The sequence below is a fragment of the Lithobates pipiens genome, unplaced genomic scaffold, assembly GCF_037356315.1.
Source record: "Lithobates pipiens isolate NorthernLeopardFrog02 unplaced genomic scaffold, aLitPip1_a1.2 Scaffold_24, whole genome shotgun sequence".
Lineage (NCBI taxonomy): Eukaryota > Metazoa > Chordata > Amphibia > Anura > Ranidae > Lithobates > Lithobates pipiens.
In genome coordinates this window covers 24,418,898-24,437,359 of record NW_027507786.1, presented here as the reverse complement: position 1 = coordinate 24,437,359, position 18,462 = coordinate 24,418,898, and the positions used below count along the sequence as shown (strand labels likewise).

The 18,462-nt window shown below is 56.6% G+C and overlaps 1 protein-coding gene across 1 annotated transcript in view; it reads left to right on the top strand.

Annotated features, from left to right (window-relative positions):
- The window catches only part of USH1C (USH1 protein network component harmonin), a 54,765-nt gene that overhangs the window by 17,496 nt on the left and 18,807 nt on the right, over window positions 1-18,462 (top strand). The window contains 10 exon segments of the mRNA XM_077453713.1: window positions 1,629-1,686; window positions 2,664-2,689; window positions 2,691-2,750; window positions 3,856-3,944; window positions 4,115-4,173; window positions 4,713-4,769; window positions 7,120-7,262; window positions 10,824-10,889; window positions 14,011-14,135; window positions 17,032-17,285. Coding sequence (XP_077309839.1) covers window positions 1,629-1,686; window positions 2,664-2,689; window positions 2,691-2,750; window positions 3,856-3,944; window positions 4,115-4,173; window positions 4,713-4,769; window positions 7,120-7,262; window positions 10,824-10,889; window positions 14,011-14,135; window positions 17,032-17,285 — 937 coding nt within the window.

The window sequence follows — 18,462 nt, the reverse complement described above, 5'->3', positions numbered from 1 at the left end:
CCCCACCCCACCTCACCCCACCTCACCCCACCCCACCCACCTCACCTCACCTCACCCACCCCACCCCACCTCACCTCACCTCACCCCACCTCACCCCACCCCACCTCACCTCATCCCACCCCACCCCACCTCACCCCACCTCACCCCACCCCACCCCACCTCACCTCACCTCACCTCACCCCACCCCACCCCACCTCACCTCACCTCACCCCACCCCACCCCACCCCACCTCACCCCACCCCACCTCACCCCACCCCACCCCACCCCACCCCACCCCACCCCACCCCACCCCATCCCACCCCACCCCACCTCACCCCACCCCACCCCACCCCACCTCACCCCACCCCACCCACCCCACCCCACCCCACCCCACCCCACCTCACCCCACCCCACCCCACCCCACCCCACCCCACCCCACCCCACCCCACCTCACCCCACCCCACCCCACCCCACCCCACCCCACCCCACCCCACCCCACCCCACCCCACCTCACCCCACCCCACCTCACCTCACCCCACCCCACCCCACCCCACCCCACCTCACCTCACCCCACCTCACCCCACCCCACCTCACCTCACCCCACCCCACCCCACCTCACCTCACCCCACCTCACCCCACCCCACCTCACCTCACCCCACCCCACCCCACCCCACCCCACCTCACCCCACCCCACCCCACCTCACCCCACCCCACCCCACCTCACCCCACCCCACCCCACCTCACCCCACCTCACCTCACCCCACCCCACCTCACCTCACCCCACCCACCCACCTCACCTCACCTCACCCCACCTCACCCCACCCCACCCCACCTCACCCCACCTCACCTCACCTCATCCCACCCCACCCCACCCCACCCCACCCCACCCCACCCACCCCACCCCACCCCACCCCACCTCACCTCACCCCACCCCACCTCACCTCACCTCACCCCACCCCACCCCACCTCACCTCACCTCACCCCACCTCACCTCACCTCACCCCACCTCACCCCACCCCACCCCACCCCACCCCACCCCACCTCATCCCACCCCACCCCACCCCACCTCACCCCACCTCACCCCACCCCACCCCACCTCACCCCACCCCACCTCACCCCACCCCACCTCACCCCACCTCACCTCACCTCATCCCACCCACCCCACCCCACCCCACCCCACCCACCCCACCCCACCTCACCCCACCTCACCCCACCCCACCTCACCCCACCTCACCCCACCCCACCCCACCTCACCCCACCCCACCTCACCCCACCTCACCCCACCCCACCCCACCTCACCTCATCCCACCCCACCCCACCTCACCCCACCTCACCCCACCCCACCCCACCTCACCCCACCCCACCTCACCTCACCCCACCTCACCTCACCCCACCCCACCCCACCTCACCCCACCCCACCTCACCTCACCCCACCTCACCTCACCCCACCCCACCTTACTAAATCTCCTCTGCATTCTCTCCTAAATGAATTGTGGGAGTTTTGTGTATCTCATCTATGACTGACCACCACAAGTCCATTCTCATCTCATATACTGGTTCTGGGCCCCTCAGATTACCCAGAAGGCCTCATCACCTCCGGATCGTCTCCATTTTTCCTCCATTAATTTCCATTTTCTTAATTTTTTTAGCTCTGCCGAGGAGCCACTAAAGTGGCAGTACGCCGACCAGATCATTTCCGAGACCGAGGTGAGTCCATGTACAGTGTGAGGACCTCCTATAGAATGGACCTCCTATACAGGGGCCTGCGGGCCTCCTATAGACTGGACCTCCTATACAGGGGTCTGCGGGCCTCCTATAGACTGGACCTCCTATACAGGGGTCTGCGGGCCTCCTATAGAATGGACCTCCTATACAGGGGCCTGCGGGCCTCCTATAGACTGGACCTCCTATACAGGGGACTGCGGGCCTCCTATAGACTGGACCTCCTATACAGGGGCCTGCGGGCCTCCTATAGAGGAGCCATGAGAAGGTCTACTCCCCCCGACCCCCTCGGTATCAGAGGGATTTGCTGTGTTCCCCTCCCCCCCGGACCCCCTCGGTATCGGAGGGATTTGCTGTGTTCCCCTCCCCCCCCGGACCCCCTCGGTATCGGAGGGATTTGCTGTGTTCCCCTCCCCCCCCGGACCCCCTCGGTATCAGAGGGATTTTGCTGTGTTCCCCTCCCCCCCGGACCCCCTCGGTATCGGAGGGATTTGCTGTGTTCCCCCCCTCGGTATCGGAGGATTTATCAGGATTGTGTGGAATTTTCTGGCTCCTCTCCGGCTCCGGTTGCCGATTCTCATAGAACGGTCGCTGTGTGCCGAGAATTCTTTACATGCTGCAGAGAAACTTCAGCCGAATAATCCCGGCGGAGCTCGGCGCTCTGTGATTGGATCCTTTGTCTGTGCCGATCCCCCGCCATGTCATAATCTCATATTGTATATCCCCAGCCAGTCGCTTCCACCAAGACCCCCGCCGTGTGCCCTCCCGGGGGTGTCCTGTATTCAGGTTACGGGGGGGGGAAATCATCACCCTCAATAGAAAATATCCCCCCCTCCCCCCGGTTATCAGAAGGGACAGGAAGTCCGCTGTGCGCAGGAGAATGTCTTCCTTCCAGAAATCTCCATTGATTTTCCTCCAATAGGAGAGGAGTTTTTGTCTTAAAATGTGAGTTGTCTCTGCAGGGCGGGAAGAGCAGTGTGGCGGGATTGAGAGGTGAAGGAGAAGAAAGTCTTCATCAGCTTGGTGGGCACCACAGGAATGGGCTGCAGGTAGGTGGATGGGGAGTCTGTATTGTCTGCACTCGGCTTATGTGAGCCAATCCCACCTCTTGCCACAAGATGGCGACTCGCACCACATTCCATCTATAGAGAGCGTACAATGTATCATTCCATCTATAGGAGCGTACAATGTATTCTATAGGGAGCGTACAGTGTATTCTATAGGGAGCGTACAGTGTATCATTCCTTTTATAGGGAGCCGTACAATGTTTTCTATAGGGAGCGTACAATATGTTTTCTATAGGGAGCGTACAATGTATTGTTCTATAGGGAGCGTACAATGTATTGTTCTATAGGGAGCGTACAATGTATTGTTCTATAGGGAGCGTACAATGTATTGTTCTATAGGGAGCGTACAATGTATTGTTCTATAGGGAGCGTACAATGTATTGTTCTATAGGAAGCGTACAATGTATTCTATAGGGAGCGTACAATGTATTGTTCTATAGGGAGTGTACATTGGGGGAGGTTTTTGGAAAACTGAAGCACACAGAATTCGGGTTCAGCTCTGCATGGTAACCAATCAGCTTCTATCTTCACTAAGGATGAGCTCCGGTGTGTTCCCATACTCCGCGTGCAGAGCCCGCCTGGAAGTCGGCGCTGTGCTAATCACAGGCAGTGAGACGTCGCCCCGATGTGCGGCTACAGAGATCGGGAAATGTCTCACTGCCTGTGATTAGCGCTGCGCCGACTTCCTGGCGGGCTCTGCACGCGGAGTATGGGAACACACCAGAGCTCATCCTTAATCTTCACATTGTTCAATTCATCTTTGACAATAAAACCTGGAAGCTGATTGGTTGCTATGCACAGCTGCACCGGACCGGGTTCTGTGTACTCCAATTTAGAATGGGGGGGGAAGTGACTGACTCCTCGGGGGCGTGTAGAAGGAAATTTATTCTGTGCATTCCTTGTTTTATGGGGGTAGATGGGCGGGCTAGTGGTGTTATGGGGGTAGATGGGTGGGGGCAGGGTTGTGGTGGTATGGGGTAGATGGGTGGGGGCAGGGTTGTGGTGGTATGGGGGTAGATGGGTGGGAGCGGGATAGTTGTTGGTGGGTGTGGTTTGGTGGGCTCCTAATAGAAGTTCTTTCTGGCAGCATTTCCAGTGGGCCGTCCCAGAAACCCGGAATATTCATCAGTAATGTGAAGGCGGGATCCATATCTGCGGAGGTGGGGCTGGAGGTAAGTCCGGGGCTCAGGCTCCTCCAATCATCCAAGTATCACCTGAACTATCCACATGGGGGAGGATGAACTCCTCCTCCTCCTTCTCCCCCTCCTGGCCTGCTGTGTCACCACTCCTCCTCCTCCTGGCCTGCTGTGTCGCTCCTCGCTGTCATCTGTCTGTTTCTCCCTTAGATTGTGACCAGATTGTGGAGGTGAATGGGGTGGATTTCTCTGGCGTGGACCATAAAGAGGTAAAACTCAGAATGATGTATTTTACATCCATACAGCTTCCAGGGCCGAATCCCATTTTCTAGGAACCAGCGACCATACTAGGATGATATGGGAGTGTGACTGTGTGTGTGTGCGCCAAATGGGGGGGGGGGGAGCAGGGCTGGGTGTATGCTGGGAGGGGGCAGGAGAGGTGCGGGGATAGGTGTATTCTGGGAGGGTTTAGGTCTGGGTGTATGCTGGAAGGGAGCGGGGATAGGCGTATGCTGGGAGGGGTAAGGGGCGGGGCTGGGTGGGAGCAGGGATGGGCGTATGCTGGGAGGGGTTAGGGACGGGGCTGGGTGTATGCTGGGAGGGATTGGGGATAGGCGTATGCTGGGAGGGGTTAGGGGCAGGGCAGGGAGGGAGCAGGGATAGGCGTATGCTGGGAGCAGTTAGGGGCGGGGCTGGGTGTGTGCTGGGAGGGAGGAAGGGGACTCTGCACAGCTGGGTTGGTGTGTAGTTGGGGGATTTTCTGTCTTGTACGATGGATATAATGTGTTCACCTTCTGTCTGATTTCAGGCTGTACAAGTATTGAAGGGGAGCCGGAGCCTGACACTAACAATTGTGACCGGCGCTGTGAGTATCTCCACACACCTGAGAAGGGAAGACACAGGACTCATACATATGGGGTGAAAAGTTTATGCTTAGGACTGGTTGGATCAGACGGCCCTTTGAGGTTGGCTCGGGTGTGCATCAGGGGTGTCCTTTGAGTCCTCTCCTATATGCGTTCACAATCTATCCCTTCATCAGGAGGTTAGAGAGCGGACCGTTGTGTGGAGTGTCTTTGGGCATTAGCGGTGAGCATCCTCTGAGGGTTATGGTCTATGCTGATGATGTGTCTGTTTTCATCTATGGGACAGAGGAGGCGGAGGAGGTGGTCTCAGTGATGGAGCAGTATGCTGAGGCATCTGGCTCATAGATCAATCAGGATAAAAGTGAGGTTTTCTGGATGGGAGAGGAAGGCGACTGCTTTGAGCTTCCGGACGTCTTCCCAGAGCCCAGACAGGAAATTTAACTTTTAGGCATCAAATTTGGTCCCAGCGATTATGGCCTTGCAAATTGGGTAAGCAGGAAACAAGATGGCGATGCCAAGGTTGCCAGCCAGAAGGATTGGAAACTCTCTTACAGGGAAAGGATTGACCTGATTAACACTTACCTGATCCCGGTATTTCTGTATGTCAGCTTTGTCTGTGTTTTGACCGCGTCTCTCTATGCGAAGATCTACGGCTGTTTCTCCTTCCCAGGAGGATGGGTGGCCTGGGTATGGTGAACCCAAGATATATATATATATATATATATATATATATATATATATAAATTTCTGTTTTTGAAACCTAATTTTGGCAACATGCTGGCAGAGGAAACGTCTGGGTGGGTTGGTATTTTTCAGTCCTGGTTTAGGCCTTTTCTGTGGAGCTGGGAGAATGGTGGGCCAGTGGGTCCCACACGGTGAGCTTCGGCTGTGACGGTGGAGGAAATTAAGTCCCTCAAGAGGGGGGGGGCTGTTGAATCTGGCTTTAGTGAGCCACTGGCCTTGAGGGATTGCCCAGGCCCTGTTATGTGGGAGGGTCTAAGTTTGATTAACCTGGAGAGAATCCCTTTTTTGGGATTAAAGGGATTTGGCCTGGTGCTCATTCCATGGCAGACTCTATGTGAAGGGCAACTTAAAGCATCGCTCTGCAGAGAGCTGTGTGGTGGGGTGGAGGAAACAATGGCCCATTTCTTGCTTCAGTGCCCCATCAATATAGAAGTCTATGTGGGTGGGTGGGGCTCTGGCCTTTCCTTTCCTGCTTGAATTATGCGGAGGGGTCGTACGGGGCCTTAGAGACATCGGGATTTTGAGACACTTTTTCTAGTTAGCACGGTGTCGGGTTTCCATTCGGAAAAAGTCCTTCCTGTGGAGATGTTGGTGCACCACATTGTGGGTGAGGTTGGGAAGATTCGGGGTCTTGGGAAGGACAGGTGGTGGCCGGGTGCCTGGACAAAGGTGTGGAGGAAGGTCGGGTCCCCGTAGCTGCTGTCTGTCTCTGGGGGTGCCGCTTTTATTTCTGTCCTTTTTGCCTCCCCTAGATTTTTATAAGATCAGATTTTTGGAAAAGGGGCGCATGCATGGGTTACATTTTCTTAGCCCGAGGGGGTGATTAGGTGGAGGTTTGGGGCTTTGTTGAGGTGCATGATAGTAATATGAAAATGTCTTTTATATATTTAGTTTTCTTTTGTTTTTTTTTGTTTTCTGTTCCTATGCTGAAGTGAGCTTTTTTTTTTTTTTTTTTTTGCTTTTGTATATAATATATTCTGTATATATGTAAATATGTTTTTAATAAGTTGTATGTTTGTAAGATTTGTAATACTTGACATCGGGGGATGGGGCACACGGCGTGCTGATGTCCTATGAGGGGACACACGTGGAGCCCCGTGTGGGATGAATAGAAGACGTTGGGTTGGTGGCGTGATGCGTACCTCATACTCCGGAGAGAAATCTCTGACACTCTCCAGCTGTTCTCACTGTTTGGTAAACGGACTTTCTGCGGTCACTATGGAGACGTGATAACGTCTCGCTGAGGTCAGGAAACGCACGCGGGACACGTCTGGATCACAGATCTGCTTCTTGTAGAGAAGTGTCATTACCGCCAATGTAATCCACGGCTTCTGAGAATCCTCACCACCTACCACATATGTGTCACCCCTCCCAGCCCCCAATGGAATCGTCATCTCATGGGAAGGTTCATTGGCACATGAGGAGAAAGGCCAAATCTTAGAAACCCCCCCATCCAAAAACCTAGCCCCCCCCCCCCCAATCCATGAACTGGGCCCTACCTCAGCGGCACGCATTCTGCACTTTTTGCACGCTTTCCTGATGAAGGGCCCGAGGCCTTTCCTGCCCAACTTGACCTTGTCGCTGCTCCTTGATTTGTGTCTCTTCTAGGGCCGGGAACTCTTCATGACCGAAGATGAGAAGCTGGTAGAACAGAACCGTCAGGAGCTGGATCGCCAGGAACTCCTCCGCCAGAAGAGACTCGCCATGGAGACCAACAAGATCCTGAAAGAGCAGCAGGAGAAGGAGAAGGCGTAAGTGACTGAGGGGACCAGTGTGAGGTTGGAGGTGACTGGTATGGGGGTGACTGGTGTGGAGGTGGCATGCAAGGAAGTGGATAGGTGACTGGTGAGAGGTGGAGATGACCGAGGAGAAGGAGTCTGGTGAGGAATAAATGGCGAGTTGTTTGGTGGTGGCTGATGGGAAGGAGGTGTTGGAGATGGATGCTGAGGAGGAGGCGGGGTCTGAGGTGAGTGAGGATGAGGTGGAGATGGCTGGTGAGGAGGAGGTGGTGGCTGAGGAGGAAGAGCTGGCTGGTGAGCAGGAGGAGGTGTTGGCTGGTGCGGTGGCGGAGGAGGTGTTGGTTGGTGCGGGGGTGGAGGGAGAGGTGTTGGCTGGTGCGGGGGTGGAGGAGGAGGAGATGTTGGCTGGTGCGGGGGTGGAGGAGGAGGAGATGTTGGCTGGTGTGGTGGTGGAGGAGGAGGTTGTGTTGGCTGGAACGGTGGTGGAGGAGGAGGAGATGTTGGCTGGTGCGGTGGTGGAGGAGGTGGTGTTGGCTGGTGCGGTGGTGGAGGAGGAGGAGATGTTGGCTGGTGCGGGGGTGGAGGAGGAGGAGATGTTGGCTGGTGTGGTGGTGGAGGAGGAGGTTGTGTTGGCTGGAACGGTGGTGGAGGAGGAGGAGATGTTGGCTGGTGCGGTGGTGGAGGAGGTGGTGTTGGCTGGTGTGGTGGTGGAGGAGGAGGAGGTGTTGGCTGGTGTGGTGGTGGAGGAGGAGGTTGTGTTGGCTGGAACGGTGGTGGAGGAGGAGGAGATGTTGGCTGGTGCGGTGGTGGAGGAGGTGGTGTTGGCTGGTGTGGTGGTGGAGGAGGAGGTGGTGTTGGCTGGTGCGGGGGTGGAGGAGGAGGAGATGTTGGCTGGTGCGGTGGTGGAGGAGGAGGTTGTGTTGGCTGGAACGGTGGTGGAGGAGGAGGAGATGTTGGCTGGTGCGGTGGTGGAGGAGGTGGTGTTGGCTGGTGTGGTGGTGGAGGAGGAGGAGGTGTTGGCTGGTGCGGTGGTGGAGGAGGAGGAGGTGTTGGCTGGTGCGGTGGTGGAGGAGGAGGTGTTGGCTGGTGCGGTGGTGGAGGAGGAGGTGTTGGCTGGTGCGGTGGTGGAGGAGGAGGTGGTGTTGGCTGGTGCGGTGGTGAAGGAGGAGGAGGTGTTGGCTGGTGCGGTGGTGAAGGAGGAGGTGGTGTTGGCTGGTGCGGTGGTGAAGGAGGAGGTGGTGTTGGCTGGTGCGGTGGTGAAGGAGGAGGTGGTGTTGGCTGGTGCGGTGGTGAAGGAGGAGGTGGTGTTGGCTGGTGCGGTGGTGAAGGAGGAGGTGGTGTTGGCTGGTGCGGTGGTGGAGGAGGAGGAGGTGTTGGCTGGTGCGGTGGTGGAGGAGGAGGTGTTGGCTGGTGCGGTGGTGGAGGAGGAGGTGTTGGCTGGTGCGGTGGTGAAGGAGGAGGTGGTGTTGGCTGGTGCGGTGGTGAAGGAGGAGGTGGTGTTGGCTGGTGCGGTGGTGAAGGAGGAGGTGGTGTTGGCTGGTGCGGTGGTGAAGGAGGAGGTGGTGTTGGCTGGTGCGGTGGTGAAGGAGGAGGTGGTGTTGGCTGGTGCGGTGGTGAAGGAGGAGGTGGTGTTGGCTGGTGCGGTGGGGGAGGAGGAGGTGGTGTTGGCTGGTGCGGTGGTGGAGGAGGAGAAGGTGGTGTTGGCTGGTGCGGTGGTGGTGGAGGTGGTGTTGGCTGGTGCGGTGGTGGTGGAGGAGGAGATGTTGGCTGGTGCGGTGGTGGTGGAGATGTTGGCTGGTGCGGTGGTGGAGGAGGTGGTGTTGGCTGGTGCGGTGGTGGTGGAGGTGGTGTTGGCTGGTGCGGTGGTGGTGGAGGAGGAGATGTTGGCTGGTGCGGTGGTGGTGGAGATGTTGGCTGGTGCGGTGGTGAAGGAGGAGGTGGTGTTGGCTGGTGCGGTGGTGAAGGAGGAGGTGGTGTTGGCTGGTGTGGTGGTGAAGGAGGAGGTGGTGTTGGCTGGTGCGGTGGTGAAGGAGGAGGTGGTGTTGGCTGGTGCGGTGGGGGAGGAGGAGGTGGTGTTGGCTGGTGCGGTGGTGGAGGAGGAGGAGGTGGTGTTGGCTGGTGCGGTGGTGGTGGAGGTGGTGTTGGCTGGTGCGGTGGTGGTGGAGGAGGAGATGTTGGCTGGTGCGGTGGTGGTGGAGATGTTGGCTGGTGCGGTGGTGGAGGAGGTGGTGTTGGCTGGTGCGGTGGTGGAGGAGGTGGTGTTGGCTGGTGCGGTGGTGGTGGAGGTGGTGTTGGCTGGTGCGGTGGTGGTGGAGGAGGAGGTGTTGGCTGGTGCGGTGGTGGAGGAGGAGATGTTGGCTGGTGCGGTGGTGGAGGAGGTGGTGTTGGCTGGTGTGGTGGTGGAGGAGGAGGAGGTGTTGGCTGGTGCGGTGGTGGAGGAGGAGGAGGTGTTGGCTGGTGCGGTGGTGGAGGAGGAGGTGTTGGCTGGTGCGGTGGTGGAGGAGGAGGTGTTGGCTGGTGCGGTGGTGGAGGAGGAGGTGGTGTTGGCTGGTGCGGTGGTGAAGGAGGAGGAGGTGTTGGCTGGTGCGGTGGTGAAGGAGGAGGTGGTGTTGGCTGGTGCGGTGGTGAAGGAGGAGGTGGTGTTGGCTGGTGCGGTGGTGAAGGAGGAGGTGGTGTTGGCTGGTGCGGTGGTGAAGGAGGAGGTGGTGTTGGCTGGTGCGGTGGTGAAGGAGGAGGTGGTGTTGGCTGGTGCGGTGGTGGAGGAGGAGGAGGTGTTGGCTGGTGCGGTGGTGGAGGAGGAGGTGTTGGCTGGTGCGGTGGTGGAGGAGGAGGTGTTGGCTGGTGCGGTGGTGAAGGAGGAGGTGGTGTTGGCTGGTGCGGTGGTGAAGGAGGAGGTGGTGTTGGCTGGTGCGGTGGTGAAGGAGGAGGTGGTGTTGGCTGGTGCGGTGGTGAAGGAGGAGGTGGTGTTGGCTGGTGCGGTGGTGAAGGAGGAGGTGGTGTTGGCTGGTGCGGTGGTGAAGGAGGAGGTGGTGTTGGCTGGTGCGGTGGGGGAGGAGGAGGTGGTGTTGGCTGGTGCGGTGGTGGAGGAGGAGGAGGTGGTGTTGGCTGGTGCGGTGGTGGTGGAGGTGGTGTTGGCTGGTGCGGTGGTGGTGGAGGAGGAGATGTTGGCTGGTGCGGTGGTGGTGGAGATGTTGGCTGGTGCGGTGGTGGAGGAGGTGGTGTTGGCTGGTGCGGTGGTGGTGGAGGTGGTGTTGGCTGGTGCGGTGGTGGTGGAGGAGGAGATGTTGGCTGGTGCGGTGGTGATGGAGATGTTGGCTGGTGCGGTGGTGAAGGAGGAGGTGGTGTTGGCTGGTGCGGTGGTGGAGGAGGAGGTGGTGTTGGCTGGTGTGGTGGTGGAGGAGGAGGTGGTGTTGGCTGGTGTGGTGGAGGAGGAGGAGGTGTTGGCTGATGTGGTGGTGGAGTAGGTGGTGTTGGCTGGTGTGGTGGTGGAGGTGACTGGTGAGGGGTTTGGTGGGTGTCTCTGTTATACAGTTGGGGGTATTTTTATATTGCCCGATCTGTCTGTATGGGCAGGAGGAAGATGGAAATCTCCCAGAAGATGGCGGATGAGGAGGAGCGATACCACAAGGAGATGGAGAAGTGAGTTATGTTGCGCCACTTCGTAGGGAGAAATCTGATCTCATTTCCTGAGTCCAGTCCCTTCTCAGTGTGGAGAGCCGTAATAATCAATGGGGACATCAATCACAGACCAGAAATCTACTGAGTGAAGTCACTATGGGTTCTGCATGTGAGGGGCTCTCTATATTGGGGTCACTATGGGTTCTGCACGAGGGGCTCTCTGTATTGGGGTCACTGTGGGTCCCTGCACATGAGGGCTCTCTATATTGAGGTCACTGTGGGTTCTGCACACGAGGGGCTCTCTATATTGGGGTCACTATGGTTCCTGCACGTGGGGGCTCTCTATATTGGGGTCACTATGGGTTCTGCACATGAGGGCTCTCTATATTGGGGTCACTGTGGGTCCCTGCACATGAGGGCTCTCTATATTGGGGTCACTATGGTTCCTGCACGTGGGGGCTCTCTATATTGGGGTCACTATGGTTCCTGCACGTGGGGGCTCTCTATATTGGGGTCACTATGGGTTCTGCACATGAGGGCTCTCTATATTGGGGTCACTGTGGGTTCTGCACATGAGGGCTCTCTATATTGGGGTCACTATGGGTTCTGCACATGAGGGCTCTCTATATTGGGGTCACTGTGGGTTCTGCACATGAGGGCTCTCTATATTGGGGTCACTATGGGTTCTGCACATGAGGGCTCTCTATATTGGGGTCACTATGGGTTCTGCATGTGAGGGGCTCTCTATATTGGGGTCACTATGGGTTCTGCATGTGAGGGCTCTCTATATTGGGGTCACTATGGGTTCTGCACATGAGGGCTCTCTATATTGGGGTCACTGTGGGTTCTGCATGTGAGGGGCTCTCTATATTGGGGTCACTGTGGGTTCTGCATGTGAGGGGCTCTCTATATTGGGGTCACTGTGGGTTCTGCACATGAGGGCTCTCTATATTGGGGTCACTGTGGGTTCTGCATGTGAGGGGCTCTCTATATTGGGGTCACTATGGATTCTGCATGTGAGGGGCTCTCTATATTGGGGTCACTGTGGGTTCTGCACATGAGGGCTCTCTATATTGGGGTCACTATGGATTCTGCATGTGAGGGGCTCTCTATATTGGGGTCACTATGGGTTCTGCACATGAGGGCTCTCTATATTGGGGTCACTATGGGTTCTGCACATGAGGGCTCTCTATATTGGGGTCACTATGGGTTCTGCACATGAGGGCTCTCTATATTGGGGTCACTATGGGTTCTGCATGTGAGGGGCTCTCTATATTGGGGTCACTATGGGTTCTGCACATGAGGGCTCTCTATATTGGGGTCACTGTGGGTTCTGCACATGGGGGCTCTATATTGGGGTCACTGTGGGTTCTGCACATGAGGGCTCTCTATATTGGGGTCACTATGGGTTCTGCATGTGAGGGGCTCTCTATATTGGGGTCACTATGGGTTCTGCACATGAGGGCTCTCTATATTGGGGTCACTATGGGTTCTGCATGTGAGGGGCTCTCTATATTGGGGTCACTATGGGTTCTGCACATGAGGGCTCTCTATATTGGGGTCACTGTGGGTTCTGCACATGAGGGCTCTCTATATTGGGGTCACTGTGGGTTCTGCACATGAGGGCTCTCTATATTGGGGTCACTATGGGTTCTGTACATGAGGACTCTCTATATTGGGGTCACTGTGGGTTCTGCACATGAGGGCTCTCTATATTGGGGTCACTATGGGTTCTGTACATGAGGACTCTCTATATTGGGGTCACTATGGGTTCTGCATGTGAGGGGCTCTCTATATTGGGGTCACTATGGGTTCTGCATGTGGGGGCTCTCTATATTGGGGTCACTGTGGGTTCTGCACATGAGGACTCTCTATATTGGGGTCACTGTGGGTTCTGCACATGAGGGCTCTCTATATTGGGGTCACTATGGGTTCTGTACATGAGGACTCTCTATATTGGGGTCACTATGGGTTCTGTACATGAGGACTCTCTATATTGGGGTCACTATGGGTTCTGCACATGAGTGCTCTCTATATTGGGGTCACTATGGGTTCTGCATGTGAGGGGCTCTCTATATTGGGGTCACTATGGGTTCTGCATGTGGGGGCTCTCTATATTGGGGTCACTATGGGTTCTGCACATGAGGGCTCTCTATATTGGGGTCACTGTGGGTTCTGCACATGAGGGCTCTCTATATTGGGGTCACTGTGGGTTCTGCACATGAGGGCTCTATATTGGGGTCACTGTGGGTTCTGCACATGAGGGCTCTCTATATTGGGGTCACTATGGGTTCTGCATGTGAGGGGCTCTCTATATTGGGGTCACTATGGGTTCTGCACATGAGGGCTCTCTATATTGGGGTCACTGTGGGTTCTGCACATGAGGGCTCTCTATATTGGGGTCACTGTGGGTTCTGCACATGAGGGCTCTCTATATTGGGGTCACTATGGGTTCTGTACATGAGGACTCTCTATATTGGGGTCACTGTGGGTTCTGCATGTGAGGGGCTCTCTATATTGGGGTAACTATGGGTTCTGCATGTGAGGGGCTCTCTATATTGGGGTCACTATGGGTTCTGCATGTGGGGGCTCTCTATATTGGGGTCACTATGGGTTCTGCACATGAGGACTCTCTATATTGGGGTCACTGTGGGTTCTGCACATGAGGGCTCTCTATATTGGGGTCACTGTGGGTTCTTCATGTGAGGGGCTCTCTATATTGGGGTCACTATGGGTTCTGCATATGAGGGCTCTCTATATTGGGGTCACTATGGGTTCTGCACATGAGGGCTCTCTATATTGGGGTCACTATGGGTTCTGCACATGAGGGCTCTCTATATTGGGGTCACTGTGGGTTCTGCACATGAGGGCTCTCTATATTGGGGTCACTGTGGGTTCTTCATGTGAGGGGCTCTCTATATTGGGGTCACTGTGGGTTCTTCATGTGAGGGGCTCTCTATATTGGGGTCAGAACCTGAGCCTTCTACCTGTTGTCTGTTCTAGGGCTCCCAACCACCCCCATTCAGTCCTGTGTGTAGAGCTCTGACCCCCCCAGGAAATAGTTCTTTTATGCGGGTGTTTGTCCCGGAGTGCTGCCACATAATGAGAAGCGGTCATGAAGTCGTCTGTCGCTCTCTTCCAGGATCGCGGCTCAGGAGGAGAAGATGAAGAAGGATTGGGAGGAAGATTGGGGTCACAAGGAGCAACCGAAGAGCACAAAACCATCAACCCCTCCCAGACAGCGCAGCCCCCCCACCAGACACAAAGGTAGGGCCATGATGGGCGTCTATGTGCCAGGAGGGTGGATGGATAGACCTCTGCCTCACTCTTTGGGGTTCTCAGACACGCCCTAAGCTGGCTCCTCCTCTTCTCTCATATACAGACTCTCTGATTGGTCCCCCTGGTGCTGGTATAATTCTGTAAGCTGGAAAAGTCAGAGTTCCCCCTAATCGGTGACTCTCCGAGTGTAGATGATAGGCTCCTCCCCTTCCTATGATGGGAGTTGTAGTCCGCCTCAGTCCGCACATCATGGAAAGGACCTCTCTGCCCCGGGATATGTGGTGACGGTGTCCAGCATCCGTGGCCCACGTGTTTTCCATTGGCGGTGACTCCAGAGCGGGGCTCCGGGGACACAACAAAGAATGGACATGTCATGGGAAAGAGATTACATGAGAATAAATGTCACCGGCTTCCCTCATTAATGAGTCCTCGGGGCAGTGCGGTGCGCTGCATCCTCGCCGGGGAATGTTCTCTGCAGAGATTAGAGGTCGCTACTGAACATCTGCTGAGCCTGGCGGCGTCACTGAGATGTTCAGAGCGACTGCGAGCTGCATGGGGGGGGGGGGGGCCAATCACACTGGTCTGGGGGTTACTCTCTGGATGGGGGTGGCACATCACACTGGTCTGGGGGTCAGTGTCTGGATTGGGAGGGGGGCCCTCAATCACACCGTACTGGGGTAACTCTGGATGCGGGTAATCTGGGCCCCGGTCACACTGGTCGGGGGTGGGGCACATCACACTGGTCTGGGTCACTCTTTTTGGATGGGGGTACTCGGGGGGGGGGGGGGGGCCCAATCACACTGGTCTGGGGGGGGGGGTCACTTTCTGGATGGGGGTACTCGGGGCCCCGGTCACACTGGTCTGGGGGGGTCACTTTCTGGATGGGGGTACTCGGGGCCCCGGTCACACTGGTCTGGGGGGGGTCACTTTCTGGATGGGGGTACTCGGGGCCCTGGTCACACTGGTCTGCGGGTCACTCTCTCGATGGGGGTACTCGGGGGGGGTTAGTCTCTGGATGAGATGTATTGTGGGTTGGTCCTCGGTTTAGGGTGGGCGGTCTTCTGTAGTGTGGGCGGTCCTTTGTGTAGGATGGGCAGGTGGAACCGGGCCCTCGGTGTAGTTGCACAATTGGGTAGGTGGGCCTGGTGTATTGTGGGGGTCCTCTTTGTAGTGTGGGTGGGCCTTCTGTTTAGGGTAGGCGGGCCCTCAGATGCAGTATTGGGGGTCATTCTGTTGGGGGTCTCTCCTCCTTGGCGGTGTGTTTGGTGTCACTCTCTTCCTCTGTTCCTTTAGCTGATGAGCGAGTGGCGCAGAGCGGGACGGCGGGCGACGCCCACAAGCAGGTTTGAGTCTCTGATCTCCTTCCTCTGTCTGGTCCGGTCCGGGTTCTGGCAATAGAGGCCAATGCCTGATTGCTGGCTCCTCCCTGCTCTGCGTGGAGGAGGATGCGGCTTGGAAGGACCGGTCATCCAGGTGATTGGTCAATTAAGATATCGGTTCTATTTGGAGGATTGCAGTGTGTCCATCCATTTCCCAGAATCCTTTGCAGAGCTCACAGAGCCGACCAATGGGGTGCTCATCTCTGCATATCACACTGCGGAACAGAGACGGCTACCGCGTGCGTTGTGTGTGTGACGGGCGTGCGTTGTGTGTGTGACGGGCGTGCGTGTGTGTGTGACGGGCGTGCGTTGTGTGTGTGTGACGGGCGTGGGGATGGTTTATTACATCACATGGAATCCAAAAAATATGAAAATAGCTCTGGGGGGGGGGGGGGGGCCGAGGCTAAGGTGGGGGGATGGGGTGAGGGGGGGTTGGGGTGGAGGAGGGTAAGGTGGGGGGAGGTGCCAAAGACCTCTGTGGCCCCCATATTATGATCCCGTCACGATTGGTCCAGAATGTTTTGTATACATTGTGTCGTTCTCTATGGCGGGCTATTGGTGGGTGTGCGGGGGAGGGGTGGATGGTGGTGACTCTGTTCTTCTCATTCAGCGTTCGGTTGGTTCTATCGCTATGAGGGGAAGTTCCCGACTCTCAGGAAGGTACGGTGTGTGCCGTGTCTGTGCTCCTCCTATCAGAGTGCTCCGCTCCGCATGCTCTGCATGGATTGGCTGTACAGACCTCATCCATTTCTTCCTTTCTGTGTTTTTTCCTTTTGTTCTCCAACTCTGAGCTCACCTTCCCCACCATTGCTCACAGTCTGTACCTGCCCCAGGACCCTAATATTGTCCCAGTACAGGGCAACTAATGTTCTCACTTGCAGCACCAAGAGACCTAAAAAAGCTCCGCCCCCCCTCCCCTCCCCCGGGGGATACAATGTGATCCAGAGAGATGTGGAGTCGGTACTACCAGCAGTCACCTTCTACTGATACTACATTCCAGCGCTGGATCCCTCCCGGCTCCATACTTCAGTATGTGGGTCCTCCCCGGGTCCAGGCTCCGGCTGGCCCGTTCCCCCCCCCCCCCCCCCCCCGAGTCCAGGCTCTGGTGCCGCTCCACCCCCAGGTCCAGGCTCTGGTGTCCTTCCCTGCCAGGTCCAGGCTCCAACGGCGCACCCCCCCCCCCCGGTCCAGGCATCGGCGTTGCGCCCCCCCCCCGGGTCCAGGCTCCGGCATTGCGTCCCCCCCCCGGGTCCAGGCTCCGGCAGGTCCTGGCCCTGCCGTTTGTGTCCCCCCCGGGTCCAGATACCAGCGTTGCGTTACCCCCCCCCCCCCCCCCGCCCCCGCCTGGGTGCGGTAATCCTCTCCATGTACGGACCAGAGTTGTACAGAAAGTCTCAGATCTGCACAGACGGATTTTATGTAATGATTTGGGTTTGTATCCTCTCTCCTGATTGGCTCTCTTTGTTTTGCTGTGTTTTGTTCCACCATTTCCGTTCTGCTATCAGAACTCCGGCGCTCGGTGGGTTGGCGCCATTTTGAATGCGGTGTGATCAGCACAGTGTGCGCCCCATTTCCAGGGGTCCTTCACCCTCTGATTTCCCCCCAGAAGGGGAAGGGGCGCAAGAAGTCCAAGGTGGAGAGTCTGACGGAGCAGAAGAAGAGTAAGAAGGAGATGGAGTTCGAGGAGAAGCTGGCCCAAGAGAATGAGGGGAGGCTGGAGAAGGAGAAGCAGCTGAAGATCAACCGGCTGGTGCAGGAGGTGAGCGCCGCCGCGCCTGCAACCCCCATATACCCCCTATATACATATATATATATATATATACACACACATACAGAAGGTGAGCGCCGCCGCGCCTGCAACCCTCATATACCCCCCCGTGTGTGTGTGGTTAGGGTTAGAGAGTCAGTACACCCCCTGTGAATGGGGAGCAGGTGTGTTAAATTTGGTGTTATCGCTCTCACTCTCTCATACTGGTCACTGGAAGTACAACATGGCACCTCATGGCAAAGAACTCTCTGAGGATCTGAAGTTAAGAATTGTTGCTCTACATAAAGATGGCCTAGGCCAGTGATGGCGAACCTTGGCACCCCAGATGTTTTGGAACTACATTTCCCATGATGCTCATGCACTCTTCAGTGTAGTTGAGCATCATGGGATATGTAGTTCCAAAACATCTGGGGTGCCAAGGTTCGCCATCACTGGCCTAGGCTATAAGAAGATTGCCAAGACCCTGAAACTGAGCTGCAGCACGGTGGCCAAGACCATACAGCTGTTGTCTACAGTCAGGCATGGTGGTGGGAGTGTCATGGTCTGGGGCTGCATGAGTGCTGCCGGCACTGGGGGGCTACAGATCATTGAGGGGACCATGAATGCCAACATGTACTGTGACATACTGAAGCAGAGCATGATCCCCTCCCTTCAGAGACTGGTCCGCAGGGCAGTATTCCAACATGATAACCACCCAAACACACCTCCAACACCACCACTGCCTTGCTAAAGAAGCTGAGGGTAAAGGTGATGGACTGGCCAAGCATGTCTCCAGACCTAAACCCTATTGGTCATCTGTGGGGGATCCTCAGAAGGAAGATGGAGGAGGGGAAGGTCTCCAACATCCACCAGCTCCGTGATGTCCTCATGGGGGAGGGGAAGAGGACTGCTGTATGGTCTTGGCCACCGTGCTGCAGCTCAGTTTCAGGGTCTTGGCAATCTTCTTATAGCCTAGGCCATCTTTATGTAGAGCGACAATTCTTATCTTCAGATCCTCAGAGAGTTCTTTGCCATGAGGTGTCATGTTGTACTTCCAGTGACCAGTATGAGAGAGTGAGAGCGATAACACCAAATTTAACACACCTGCTCCCCATTCACACCTGAGACCTTGTAACACTAAACAGTCACATGACACCGGGGGAGGGAAAATGGCTAATTGAGCCCAATT